The sequence below is a fragment of the Prionailurus viverrinus genome, chromosome C2 (assembly GCF_022837055.1).
Source record: "Prionailurus viverrinus isolate Anna chromosome C2, UM_Priviv_1.0, whole genome shotgun sequence".
Classification (NCBI taxonomy): Eukaryota; Metazoa; Chordata; class Mammalia; order Carnivora; family Felidae; genus Prionailurus; species Prionailurus viverrinus.
The window spans coordinates 111,301,131-111,315,266 of NC_062569.1; the positions used below are offsets into that span (position 1 = coordinate 111,301,131).

Sequence of the window (14,136 nt, forward strand, 5' to 3'; positions counted from 1 at the left end):
CTTCCAAAGCACCAACTAATTAATTCTTGCTTTCCTTATCCACTGCATTCAAACTCTGTTCGGACAAGGCTCTAACAGGTTCATTCAGAGTAAGGGAAATTATTGATGAGCCCATCCTCAGTGTAACTGTTCACTCTCCACTCCAGGATATCCTGTCAACCAGGTCATCCCTCATCCCTCTACCTCACAGTGGGTATGGGACTCAGTCTGGCCCAGTACTCCCCGAGTACAAGTGTCTGTGGGCACGTGGCCAAGGAAGGTAAGCCGGTTCTTGGCTCCTTTTCTCTTCCTGCCCCTGCTTTACTCTGGATCATAGGAACCGAGCCCCACAGGTCTCTGGCTCAGCTAGTCTTCACTGACAGGAAGTTGCAGGGCAGGAAAAAGGGGATGCTAAAGGCCAATTTTCAGCCATGTAATCCAATTGGAGGATGGAGTCAAGCACAGAAGGACAAAGATGCAGGAAACAGGGAGAGAAAAAGAATCCTAACACATTCTTTGAACTCCTTGCTTTTGAACTCTAGACCTAAAGTTAGTATCATCATATATTTTGTTCTCTAAACCAGGACACTTGAGAGGAAAAGGGGCTACTAGTAATACATAAGTCAGGACAACAGGTACAAATTAGGACTGACTCAGGCAAAGTAGAGCTTATAGTCACCCCACCTAAAACCAACTCAGTCCTTGGACTTTATAATTAATTGAGTCATAAAATTCTCTTTGACCCTTAACCTACTTTTAGTTGATCTCTACCACTAAACTTCCTGACCACTGCATGAGGTAAAGGTTTAAATCAGTAGAATTATTTACAAGTGGTAGGATTTCAGGGTAGATGGATGAACGTCGATGTCTGCCTAACTTATTCTCCACAATATGTATGTAAAGTTATCCTCTACAATACTTAAGTAAAGTTTGCACATTTTTTGGTACAGCCATTCCAGGAAGATTACATGGAATTTTGTTTGCTATACTCCCAAGGAGACTGAAAAAGTGAAAAGAAAACCAAAATTTCCAACAGAACACACATACTCCACTCTGAGGCTAAATGAGGCTCTTTGGTGATTTTTTTTTCACTTTAAAGTGGCCCTCACTTAAGGTTTACTTTCATTTGAATATAAATTTGGGGATATAGAATCAGTCACCCACATCTTTCAATTTTCCCAGTGTTCAGGCCCTATCTAGAGATAAAACTATAGCAGCACTAAAAATACTCACTTCTGAGAACTGCTTTTCTTCTTTATCCTCTTCCCTTTACTTTTTCCCATTACCCTGTAAGGTCTCAGTTATTCTGCAGATGAGATAGGCTCTCAGCTAGTCTAGGAGTTCAACAGTCATTTAAAACCATTTTTATAAAAAATCACATGTTCTCTAGGGTGTGATGAGAAGGGTATGTCACAGCTCACATGACATTTGTTAGTCCCTTAGTTCAGTGCACTCATCGCAGTTGCCTAGTTTATGACACAACAGAACACCACAATTCAAAGACTGCATCTCCTAAGTTCAGTGGGAGTGCTCCCCATCCTAGTGGAGGTCATTTTTTTATTCAGGAAGCCTTTCATAATTCAAGTGTTTGAAATTCCAGGAGCAGCTAAATCTTTGAAAAGCTGTAAGTGATGATTGTGACTAACTTCTCATCTTTGGAGTCTCAGTGTCTCTTCATCAATAAAAAACATAGATGTATCAAGAATCAGAAGGAAATATACAGAGACTTTAGTAACGAGCTCTTATTTTTGTGTCTCAATGCCCATTCCTTTTCTCTTTTTTATTTTTTTAATGTTTATTTATTTTTGAGACAGAGACAGAGACAGAGCATGAGTGGGGGCAGGGCAGAGAGAGAGAGAGAGAGAGAGAGAAAGAGAGAGAGACAGGGAGACACAGAATCTGAAAGAGGTTCCAGGCTCTGAGCTGTCAGCACAGAGCCCGACACGGGGCTTGAACTCGGGAGTGCCAAGATCATGACTTAGCATGAAGTTGGATGCTTAACCAACTGAGCCACCCAGGCACCCCTCACTGCCCATTTCTTATACAGCCACTTCCTCTGGTCACATAACATACTCTCTTTTGAAAAAAAACATCCCTTTTCAAAACAGAAAAAAATATCCTTTTCCAGAGATTAAACTGGTACCAAATTATTAAGTAGAAATAAAAGTATAAGAATAAAAGTATAAATTAAAATATTCACAAATCAAAAGTATTATATATATACAAGCAATTCCATACAGTGTTTATTAGGAGTCATTTTGTTTTTTGTTTTATTTATTTATTTTGAGAGAGAGAGAGAGAGCAAGTGGGGGAGGGGCAGAGAGAGAGGGAAAGAGAGAATCCTATGCAGGCTCATGCTGCTAGTGCAGAGTCTTATGTGGGGCTCAAACTCACAAAGCTATGAGATCATGACAGAAACCAGGAGTCAGAAGCTTAACCAACTGAGCTACCTAGGCACCCTTCTTCTCATGTCCTTTTCATTAAATTGTAAAATAATTTGTTTTACCAAAGTTTGTCACATAGACTTTATGATATAAGTAGCAATTATAATCTTAGATTCTCTTGAATGCTGGGTAGAATTCTTCACCTCATACAGGTAAGAATCTATTGAATAATAGAAAAACTTCCAAATCTATTATCCCTGATGATAATAAACGACAGGTTTTATCTGATTCTCACCCTTGAGCAAAGTACGCTGAGGGAGACTTTCTGGGAGGACTGAGTAATAAACAAAAGAAACAGAATAAGCAAAACTTAAAATGAGTTGAATAAAAAGAGGATTACAAAAAGTAATAGTTTTACTGTCTAGATGCTTGGGTTTGCTTGGTCACTTTCAGAGAGTGTAGTTTCTTCTGTAATTACAGATGGTTCCAGCAGCCTAAAGTGTTCATTTAGGGCTGGAAATGACCTGAGCATGTTATACATCCTCACACGCAGCCTCAGTGAGGTCACTGATGGCAGTGACTTCTTTCTCCCAGTGGATAGTGACAGCAACTTCAACACTTTGGAAGCTTCATCCTGGAAGATTTTTGTTCTGACAGTGTAGAGGACAAAAATTTGCAATCCCTGGAGATAGAATAAAAGTTTAATGTTAGATCAGTGTTGAGATAACAGAATCAGGGAAACAATTTATTTTACTCTACCAGACACCCTTCTCATCATGCTCAACAACTCCCCAACTTGAGTGATTATATCTGCAAGCTGTTGTGCACTTTGTTGAAAAGATGTTCTTCTCATATATGAAATGCTACATGTAGGCAGGAGAACTGGAAGACTTGAATTCAGGTCCCAGTTTACCACATGTTGGCTGTGTAACCGAGAAGCTCTTTCTCTTCCTGACACCAACTGGGAGTCCTACAATTCAACTGAATTCTGACACTAACAACCCAGAGTTAGTGTCAGATTCCACAGGTTAAGGCTCAGTCCCATGACTGCTTTCACTTCAGATGCTAATAGCAAATATTGAGTCCCCATATTACCCACACTTCTGTCTGACTTGACTACCATGACAGGGGTTCCCATAACCCACCTCCCCACTTCAGGTTTGATAATTTTCTAGAAATACTCACAGAACTCAGGAGAGCTCTTTACTTACTATTACCTGTTTATTATAAAGGATACAACCCAGGAGCAGCCAAATAGAAGAGATCATAGAACAAGGTGTGGAGGGAGGGGCATGGAACTTCCACTTCCATTCTCTGTCCAGGTGCACCACCCTCCCAGTACTTCAATATGTTCACCAACCCAGAAGCTCTCTAAACCCCTTAATTTAGGGCTTATTATGGAGGTTCCATTACACAGGTCTGGTAATTCAATCATTAGCCATTGGTGACCAACTCAATCTCCTGCCCTTCTACCTTTCCTGGAGGTTGAGGGGTGGGGCTGAAAGTTCCAAGCTTCAAACCAAGGTTTGGTCTTTCTGGCAATAAGCCTCCAGCCTAAAGCTTTCTAGGGACCCTGACCACCAGTCATTCATTAGCAAACAAAAGAAACTCATATCACTCCAAGATTCCAAGGATTTTAGGAACTGTGTGTCAGGAACTGAGGACAAAGACCAAATATTTTATGTTTGAGTGTACCAGAGTAATTTCATTCTTTTCCTAACCTGTTTGGTTTTTTATTTCTGAAGGAGGTAGATTGACTACGGGTTACCTAATTCTTCCAGTTCTAAAAAAAAAAAAAAAAAATTAAGCACTTCTATTCATTGCTTTTCTGTCCTTTACATATAAAGATCAGATGTGCATGAGAAATTTGTCCATAAAAGACTGAGTACTATTTTCTGTACATTTTTAAAATAAAACTACCACTTCACGAAGTCCTATTGGTATCAGATACTGCTTTTCCTTTAATCCTCATTATCTAATCCTAACACCAACCCTATGAAATGAGCCTTACTCTCCTTACTATCCTTATATTAAGTGAGAAAACTATAGCTCAGATAAACTAAGTAACTTGCCTAACATTACCCAACCACTAGTCAGTAGAGTCTGGAGTTTAACTCAACTCCATTTGGTTCGAAAATTCTTCTATCCAATATACTACTCAACCTCTTACTAGTAACTACAATAGAAAGATATTATAAAGTATATGATAGCATCTAAGAGTCCCGTGTTAATTTCTCATTAATATCCTTTGTGGAAATAACAGTTTAAATAATATCTATAGTTGAGTAATAGTATTGTGCCAATGTTCACTTTTTGATTTTGACAACATACCAGGGTTATATAAGATATCACTAGTGAAAGCTGGGAAAAGAGTACGTGGGAACTCTATACTGTTTTGCAACTTCTTGTTTTACACTATTTCAAAATTAAAAGTTATTTTTAAAAATCCATCATGTCTCCAGATTGGCATCTCTAGAGCCCAAGCCTTATTAGGATTTATTTCTAGAATCATATCCTGTGAATACTGTGGTAGGAGACTTCTGGTACTGTGGTAAGATAACCCAAAGACTCTGAGAGGTTAAATAATAAAATCAATACATATCGGCAAGAGACAGACCAGTTCTCTGGCCAAAAGCAGGAAGGTTAACTTGATGGTTATCCAACAGGTGGTACCTACTTATCTGGGCCAGGCCTTGATGACACAAGGAAGTATGCATAGGGACACAGGTTTCAGAAGAACAAAAGTGTTCACTGACCATCCTGATTGTTCAAGGAAGAGAGATTTATTTTGAAGACATGAGAAAACTGGTCCTCTTTGTGGAGTACACTATTTCATCTTTAAATTCTAAGATAAAGACAAGACTGGATAGAATCTCTTGTTATGCAACAATGAGGAAAAGCTCTAGACCATGGAAAAGTCATAAAGACACCATCCTGTGAAACTCTGTCTGAGTAGCATCCCAATATTTCTATACTCCCCAAATCCCAAAGGTGTTATTGAAAAAGACAAAATGCATGGACCAAACTAATTCTCACTAGCACAAAGATCAAATTGTGTTTTTTAAGTAATATTTATAGCACATAGTAAATGTCCATTAGAATTATAGCATTCTAAATCTAGAGGGAGGCTTACATATAAACAACTCACTTTAGTGTACATAAAAGTCAAACCCTTGTTTAAAGTGAAGATTTCTAGTTCTTACCTTGTAGATTCTGATTGACTAGGTAAGGGATGAGGCCCAGGAATAAGCATTTTAACATACTATGTAAATTCTGACCTAAGCAATATTCAGACACATTTTGAAAAACATAGTATCAATTTTAACACCCTCCTCCATTTTATATCTTACATATGTCACTCAGAAAGGTTGTATGATTTTCCTAAAATCATATGAATCATTAATGGTAAAGCTGGAAGACAGCCTGACTCTCCTTTAAGCTCAGTGCTCTTGCCATATGGCCACCCTCAGTTTTACTAGACATTATTAACATTTTGTAATGAGCCTCTAGTTGTAATGTGCCATTCATATCACAGAGAAGAGAATATCCTTGACTATACCTTCTTTCTGGTACTTTTCTAAATTCCTCATCACTCTAGGCAACAAGCTCATGAGGCAATTGGTAATCCAGACCGACTGAGTTTATCCTATTTATTTCCCTTGAGGAGTTTCCACTGGGTGTTGACAACAATGAAAAACTACCTTATATCCATTTAGATTTAGTGGCAGGCACACATCCAGTGCTTGAGGCACTAATAAAAAGGCACTCTAGAGGGCTACCAGATAGAGGGTGAGGTGCTTACAAACATTAAACATGGTGGTAGCAGTTTAAACATCCAAGCAGCTCTCACAGTGCATTATACAGACTTTATCATTTGTGGTCCAGGCAAGTTTATCTAATACTTTTCCAACAGTTTCCATTTTGTATCAAAGACTTGCCTCCTCAGCGATATTTGACCAGGGCCAGAAACAACCAACATGATGGCAACTTCACACAGTGGTTACTACTTTCAGTGATGAGACAATCATCAAACACTGCAGCGTCTTCACAAAATATTAGACAAGTATAGCCCATACTGATATTAAGCAAGATGTTACCTACTATGAAAGATACACAAGCATGTTTCTTGCATGAGAGAACTGAAAACCTAGTTAAGGAGATGAAACTTGTATACATAAAAAGTTCATTGCTGAGTACAAGAAGAAAGAGGACAAATAAACTTACAAAACTACAATAATTCTATTTAATTTGATAAATTATATATTATTTATTTAATAAATTAGTAAAGCTAGAATTAAAGTCATCACTTTAAGAGTTTAAAGCCTATAAGCAAATAATTTATGTGGATTATACCAATGTCAATTTATTGGGTTTGATGTATTATAGTTGTATAAGATGTTGTCATTGGCATAGCTGGATAAAGGGCACATAGGAACTCTCTGTATGATTTTTGTAACTTCCTAGGGGTCCAAAAAAATTTTTTTTAATTTTAAGGAATTGCATAAGAATGGGAAGAACCAAAAAGAAGAAGAAGAAGGAAAAGAAAGAATTTTAACCTTTTTGCACAACATAAAATTTTAGTAAGTCTACAGAATTTCAAATAAAAAAAAAAGATTACTGCCAAGAATTAAATGCCAAGCCAATTTGTAGTTCATGTGTCATAGTACCTAAAGAAAAAGTATCAGTTAGCAAAGTCCTCATTAATATTTACTAACTACCTGGGGCACCTGGGTGGCTCAGTTGGTTGAGGGTCCAACTTCGGCTCAGGTCATGATCTCGTGGTTCGTGAGTTCAAGCCCCACGTCAGGCTTTGTGCTGACAGCTCAGAGCCTGAGGCCTGCTTCAGATTCTGTGTCTCCCTCTCTCTCTGCCCCTCCCCTGCTCATGCTCTGTCTCTCTCTCTCAATAATAAAATAAACATTAAAAAAATATATTTACTAACTACCCATTAAACAGTTACTCAAAAATATAATACTATTAATGAGATATTCATAAAGATTTAAAAGTTAAATATTAGGACATTCCAATATAAAATGACTAGCAAAAGGCATTGAAACTATGTAAGTATAAGAAAATGTAGTTGAGTATGTCAACTATACCTCAATAAAAAATATTTTTAAAGAAAATAAAATACAGTTGAGATCATTATCAAATATAATCCAAGCATTGTAAATAGCTCATGAAAGAAAATAATGTAGACGCTATAATTTAACAACAATAATTGCGGAGTAAATTTTAAATTGTACCAATAAAACCATGAGACAGGAAGCAGCTACACTGTATTAATGTTATTACCTTAAAAAGGAAGAAATCAATACATATTGTTTTATTCTGCAAATTGAAAATTATATCTTACAAAATTGTAATGTTTAATAAACAAAGATAACAATTAACAGAGGGAAAATATTCTAATAATTAGAGATTAAGTAAAAGAATACATAATTTATATAGCACAGTAAATATAAAACATAGGAAGAAATGGATAGATGTGAAAAAAGAAAATAAGACAGAATAAAATCAAACATATTAGTTTTGATGGCTAACATTTAGCTAAATAGGTAAAAGACTAACTTTTTTAATAAAATGGAAAAACAATGAGAAAATTATTTTAAAAAACACAAATCTAAATATATGGGATCTATAAAATTTTTAAATCTTTATTTTTGAGTGAGAGAGAGCACATGCAAGTGGGAAAAGACAGAGAGAGAGGGAGACACAGAATCTGAAGCAGGTTGCAGGCTCTAAGCTGTCTTCACAGGGCCCGATGAAATCCAAAAACTGTGAGATCATGACCTGAACTGAAGTCGGATGGACGCTTACCCAACTGAGACACCCAGGTGTCCCTAAATATATGGAATTTAAAATGAGGTAAGTCAAAACCAAAGTGACATAGAAAGCTTAAAGATTAAAACTATAAGTAGATAAGATCAAATAAAAACAAATTAGAAGTTGCTACATTAATACATAGAAAATCATACTTCAAGACAAAATGGGACCGAGAGTGCCTTGTTATATCAATGAAAGATATAATGCACCAGAAATATACAACATCCATAAATTTCTAGGAACATGAAATACAGCATTAAATTGTATAAATACAAATAGCAAGATTTCATATACAGAGGGAAAAGTCCTGGTAGTATTTTTTATCAGAGTAAAAGTCATTGTTCACTATGAAAGAAGGCATACAGTTAAGACGCACAGAGAGAAATTCTGATTTCAAGATAAGTCTTTCAGGGGTGCCTGGGTGGCTCAGTTGGTTGAGCATCCAACTCTTGATTTCAGCTCAGGTCATGATCTCATGGGTCATGAGTTCAAGCCCTGCACCAGGCTCTGCACTGACAGTGCACAGCCTGCTTGGGATTCCTTGTCTCCCTCTCTCTGTCCCTCCCCTGCTTGCTCTCTATCTCTCTCTCTCTCTCTCTCAAAACAAATAAACATTACAAAAATTTTTAAGATAGGTCTTTCAGTAATGCATACTTGTTTTATCTTAGAGTTTGACATTCTGCATGCATACACACAAACAAAAATCCTCTAAGGTCAAGCAGAATTATCTTCATTTTTAATCTAACATTTTTGTTCATTTATGTCACTATTTTTATCATGATAAAAATCAAAAGATCACCATAATCCTTCTTACAGTAGATTCTCCCAAAATACTAATAGAATGCCTTATAAAAAAGAAAAAGAATATAAATCTTCATCTCCGATTTTAATACAAAATATAAATGCAATGTTTTTTAAAAGATTTATAATTAAATATATACTTGAGATAAGACTCAAGGAATAAAAGCACCTTTAGTCTTATGTATAATTATGTCACAAAAACAACTTCATAAGGTTCTTCTTTTATTAAATCAACCCTCATGAAGATAAAAACTACAAACTCTGAACAAAATATTTTTTAAAACCTACCTGAAGACACTGAAGCACAAATAAAAGCAGTTTGAAACTGGAAGGAGAATCTACATTTAAGAAAAGGGACTATAACTGGGTAGGATTCCTGTTGTGTGTGGTTTTTTAATATCTTTCTGCCAGAAAGCACACTCTGATCAGCCCCACACAGGATGACTAAATGAGGGGTTAAAATAGGCAGTCTTATTAGGTTGAAGAATTGGAGGACAGGATTTAGGGCAACTACAACATCTGAAAAATAAGGAAGAATATTCAGAATAGCCAGGAGGAAACAGAGAAGGGGAGCTCCAGATTCTGTTTATAAATTCTACACAAATCTTTAATTACCTATAAACTGTAAATGCATAGAGTAAACACTAAGAAGTCTGTCTATGGCTAAAAAAGACTACATAGAGATTTCAGCTGTTGTCCACCCTAAGAGAGATAGTTTTCAGTTTTAGTCCAGCTAAGTTAATTATATGCTAAGTCCATTTTTGGTAGGAATAAAACAGAATGCAGAGTTGCTGCAGTGTATTATTTATAATGTCCAGGAAACAACCAAAATTACTAGACATATAAAGAAACAGGAAAACAAGGCTCATAGTAAACAAAAAGATAATCAGTAGGGATTGACTAAAATGACCCAGATGTTAGAGTTAGCAGACAAAGATTTTAAAGTGTTATGATAATACACGTAAAGTTGTAAAAGAAAATGTACTGAATTATGAGCCAAAAATTAAGAAAATCATCAAAATAAAACCTATTAAAAATTATAAGATAAAAATTCTGAAATGAAAAAAATACAGTATCTGAAATAAAAATCACTAAATAGAGTTAACAGAAGACTGGAAATGATTAAAGATAAAATCAATGTCCTTGAAGATGGATCACTAAGGTAATCCTATCTGATGAACAGCAAGAATAAAGAATGATAAAGAATAAACAGCTCAGGAACCTGTGGAACAATATCAGATGGTCTAACATATATGATTAAACTCCCAAAAAAGAGAAAAGTAAAATAACAGGGTAGAAAAAGTATTTGAAAAAATAAAGTTCAAAAATTCCTCAAGTTTGGTGAAAGATCTAAATAAACAGATTCCAGGAACTCAGCAATCCCAAGCAGAATGAATGCAAAGAAAATAATACCTGGGCATATCCTAGTGAAAATGCTGAAAATCAAAGGTAAAGAGAATCCTGAAAGCAACCAGAGGAAAATAAAGCGTTACATAGATGGGGGGGGGGGGGGCGGGAATATGAAACACTGAGTGTGTCCCATTAGAAACTAGAGCAGGTTTGTGAAATGACTTCTTCATAATACTTCATAAAAGTGAAAAAATTTTTCAACCCATAATTCCATATTCAATGATAGTATCCTTCAAAAATGAAGGCAAACAGAAGAATAAAACACTTAAAATGGCAACAGAAAACAAATGGCAAAATGGTACATATAAATTCACCCATATTAATAATTACATCAGCTCTAAATAGACTAAATATTACTTAAAAGACAGAGATTGTCAGGATGAACAAAAGGGTAATACCTGCCTATTTGCTATCTACAAGATACATACTTTTAATGTAAAAGCACAGATAGGTTGAAAGTGAATATATTAAAAATATATATACCCCATTAATCCAATATATACAAGAAGGCTGAATATCAGATAAAGTAGATGTCACAACAAAGAGTACTTTCAGAGTTATAGATGGACATTTCCAAAGGACAGTCGATTCTCTCAGAAGACATCACAATAATAAATGTATATGCATCTAATAGCAGAACTTTAAAATATGTGAAGCATATTGACAGAATTAAAGGCAAAATAGACAAATCCACAATCACAGAGATTTTAATGCACCTCTTTCAGCAATTGAGAAAAACAGGAAAAAATATTGGTAAGGATAGAAAATCTGTACAATACTAAAATCATCTTAACCCTACTGACATTTTTAGAACACTACACCCAACTACACAATGCACATTCCTTTCAAGGGTAAATGTTTTATCAAGATATAGCAATTTATGTCCATAAAACCATCATCAATAAATTTAAAAGAAATGAAATAAAAAATTCACACAGAACTTACCAAGACTGAATAATGAAATAACAGAAAAACTAAATAGACCAATAGCAAGCAAGAATATTGAATAAGTAATCAAAAGCTTCCTAATAAAGAAAAGTCCAGGACCTGATTACCTCACAGATGAATTCCACCACACATTTAAAAAATAATTAATATTAATTCCTCTTAAACTCTTCCAAAAAGCTGAAGAGGATAGAATACCTCCAAACTCATTTAACAAGGTCAACATTACCCTGATACTAAGCCAGACAAGGACACTGCTGGAAAGAAAATTGCAGGCCAATATCCTTGATGAACATAGATGCCAAAATCCTCAACAACTATGGGAGGTGATAGATGTTTTAATTATTTTGATCTTGGCAATCATTCAATAATGTATATCAAATCATGTTATACACTTTAAGTATATACAATTATAACAATGAACTATTGGGACCTATTCAAGATAAAAAGCTTCTGCACTGCAAAGGAAACAATCAGCAAAACTAAAAGGTAACCCACATAATGGGAAAAGATATTTGCAAATGACATACCAGATAAAGAGTTAGTATCCAAAATCTATAAAGAACTTACCAAACTCAACACCCAAAAAACAAATAATCCAGTGAAGAAATGGGCAGAAGACATGAATAGACACTTTTCCAAAGAACACATCCAGATGGCCAACAGACACATGAAAAGATGCTCAATATCACTCATCATCAGGGAAATACAATCAAAACCACACTGAGATACCACCTCACACCGGTCAGAGTTGCTAAAATTAACAACTCAGGAAACAACGGCAAAGATATGGAGAAAAGGGAACCCTCTTGCAATGTTGGTGGGAATGCATACTGGTGTAGCCACTCTGGAAAACAGTGTGGAGGTTCCTCAAAAAATTAAAAATAGAACTACCCTACAACCCAGCAATAGCACTACTAGAAATTTACCCAAAAGATATTGGAGTGCTGATTCATACGGGCACATGTACCTAATGTTTATAGCAGCACTTTCAACAATAGCCAAATTAAGGAAAGAGCCTAAATGTCCATCAACTGATGAATGGATAAAGAAGATGTGACTTATATATACAATGGAATACTACTTGGCAATGAAATCATGCTATTTGCAGCATCGTGGATGGAACTGGAAGGTATTATGCTGAGTGAAATAAGCCAGTCAGAGAAAGAGAGATATCATATGTTTTCACTCATATGTGAATCTCGAGAAACTTAACAGAAGACCATGGGAAAAGGGAAGGTGAAAAAAAAATAGTTACAGAGAGGGAAGGGGGCAAACCATAAGACACTCTTAAATACAGAGAACAATCTGAGGGTTGATGAGGGAGTGGGGGAAAGGGGAAAATGGGTGATGGGCACTGAGGAGGGCACTTGTTGGGATGAGCACTAGGTGTTGTATGTAAGCAATGAACCACAGGAAAATACCCCCCAAAACCAAGAGCACACTGTATACACTGTATGTTAGCTAACTTGACAATAAATTATATTTAAAATAAATAAATAAATAAATAAATAAATAAATAAATAAATGCAATTATATCTGTCAATTATTCCCAATTATTCCACAATAAAGGTTTTTTTTTTAAGATAAGACACATAATCTTATAAAATTGTTAGAAAACAGAGAGAAAGAAAAAATTCAGCCAATCCCACAGGGATCTAAGCTCCAGCAATAACTGTAACATTGTCCTTGTCAACCATGGTGAGGAGCTATCGTGAACCTATTGCATGGGAGACAGGAATCAGGAAGTGTTTGCCAAGCCAATTGCTGTACAAAATTTCTTCTGCTTAGAGAAGAGAAAATAACGTGGTCCAACCATACTATAATTATATTCTATAAACTCCATCCAGGAAAGGACACAGTAGGTAGGTCATAAAGAGATTTCTTTCCTCTTCCTTCAAAATGTACTAAAAATAGAGTCTCCTAAAATGTAATAAACAATGACCTTCAGGGGTTTCAAAAGAAGAAAACTTCAGTTTAGTCCAGGGTGATGTCATCTCCACCACTGCATGGTGTGCTACTTTCAGACTAACCCACACCATACCTGAGTAGTGTTGAAAAGGCAGAACATGTAGCTGAAGACAGTCCTGATGACATCATTATCAATTAGCATAAGGTATGCCAGAATCCAGGTAATTCCAAAAACAACTGCAATTGATAACATACTAAGAATCTTCTTTAGGGATGAAACCTTTTTTGTGCTAGGTAAGAGAAAGCAAGAAAGAAAATATGAGATTTTTACTTACTAATATAATTTTATTTATTAATATCATGGTTACCCTCTAATTGAGAATACATATTCAGCTGTCCATACACACTATTTAACAATATTATGCATTAGGTGGAAAAAGCATATTAGACCTATGTCCAGATAAAATATGATTTAGCAAGCTTTATTTGTAAAGAACGTGATACCTGCTTAAAAGTTCAGGCGTAAACAGTCCCTTAAATACTACTGCAGTCACACACAGTACTACTGTGTGTGAAATTTCACACACAAAAATATCAATGTTTTCTTTGTAAAGGAATTTTATTTTGGTAATTACTTTGTGGATCAGCCAGTGAGCAATCCTTTTCTGAACATCTGGGACTTTCCCATGATGCAGGTTGATACGGGAATGACAGGTTATTACAATGTAGAAATGTAGGAATCTGGGCTCAGCCATATGACTTACTAGTGGGATGTTAGCAATTGTTCCACAAGCAGAAGCTTGAATGCATTTTGCTCAGTAGAGCCGGCCTTTTTTTATTGCTCTTTGGAATCCTAACTTCACTATGTCAAGAAGCATAG

The 14,136-nt window shown here is 35.6% G+C and overlaps 1 protein-coding gene across 1 annotated transcript in view; it reads right to left on the minus strand.

Annotated features, from left to right (window-relative positions):
• Window positions 1–2,455: 2,455 nt before the first annotated feature.
• The window catches only part of ADGRG7 (adhesion G protein-coupled receptor G7), a 69,887-nt gene continuing 58,206 nt past the window's right edge, over window positions 2,456–14,136 (minus strand). Inside the window, exons 15-16 of the mRNA XM_047875801.1 lie at window positions 13,390–13,546; window positions 2,456–3,045 (exon numbers count right to left, since the gene is read on the minus strand). Coding sequence (XP_047731757.1) covers window positions 2,785–3,045; window positions 13,390–13,546 — 418 coding nt within the window. The 3' untranslated portion in view covers window positions 2,456–2,784. The remainder of the gene's footprint in view (window positions 3,046–13,389; window positions 13,547–14,136) is intronic.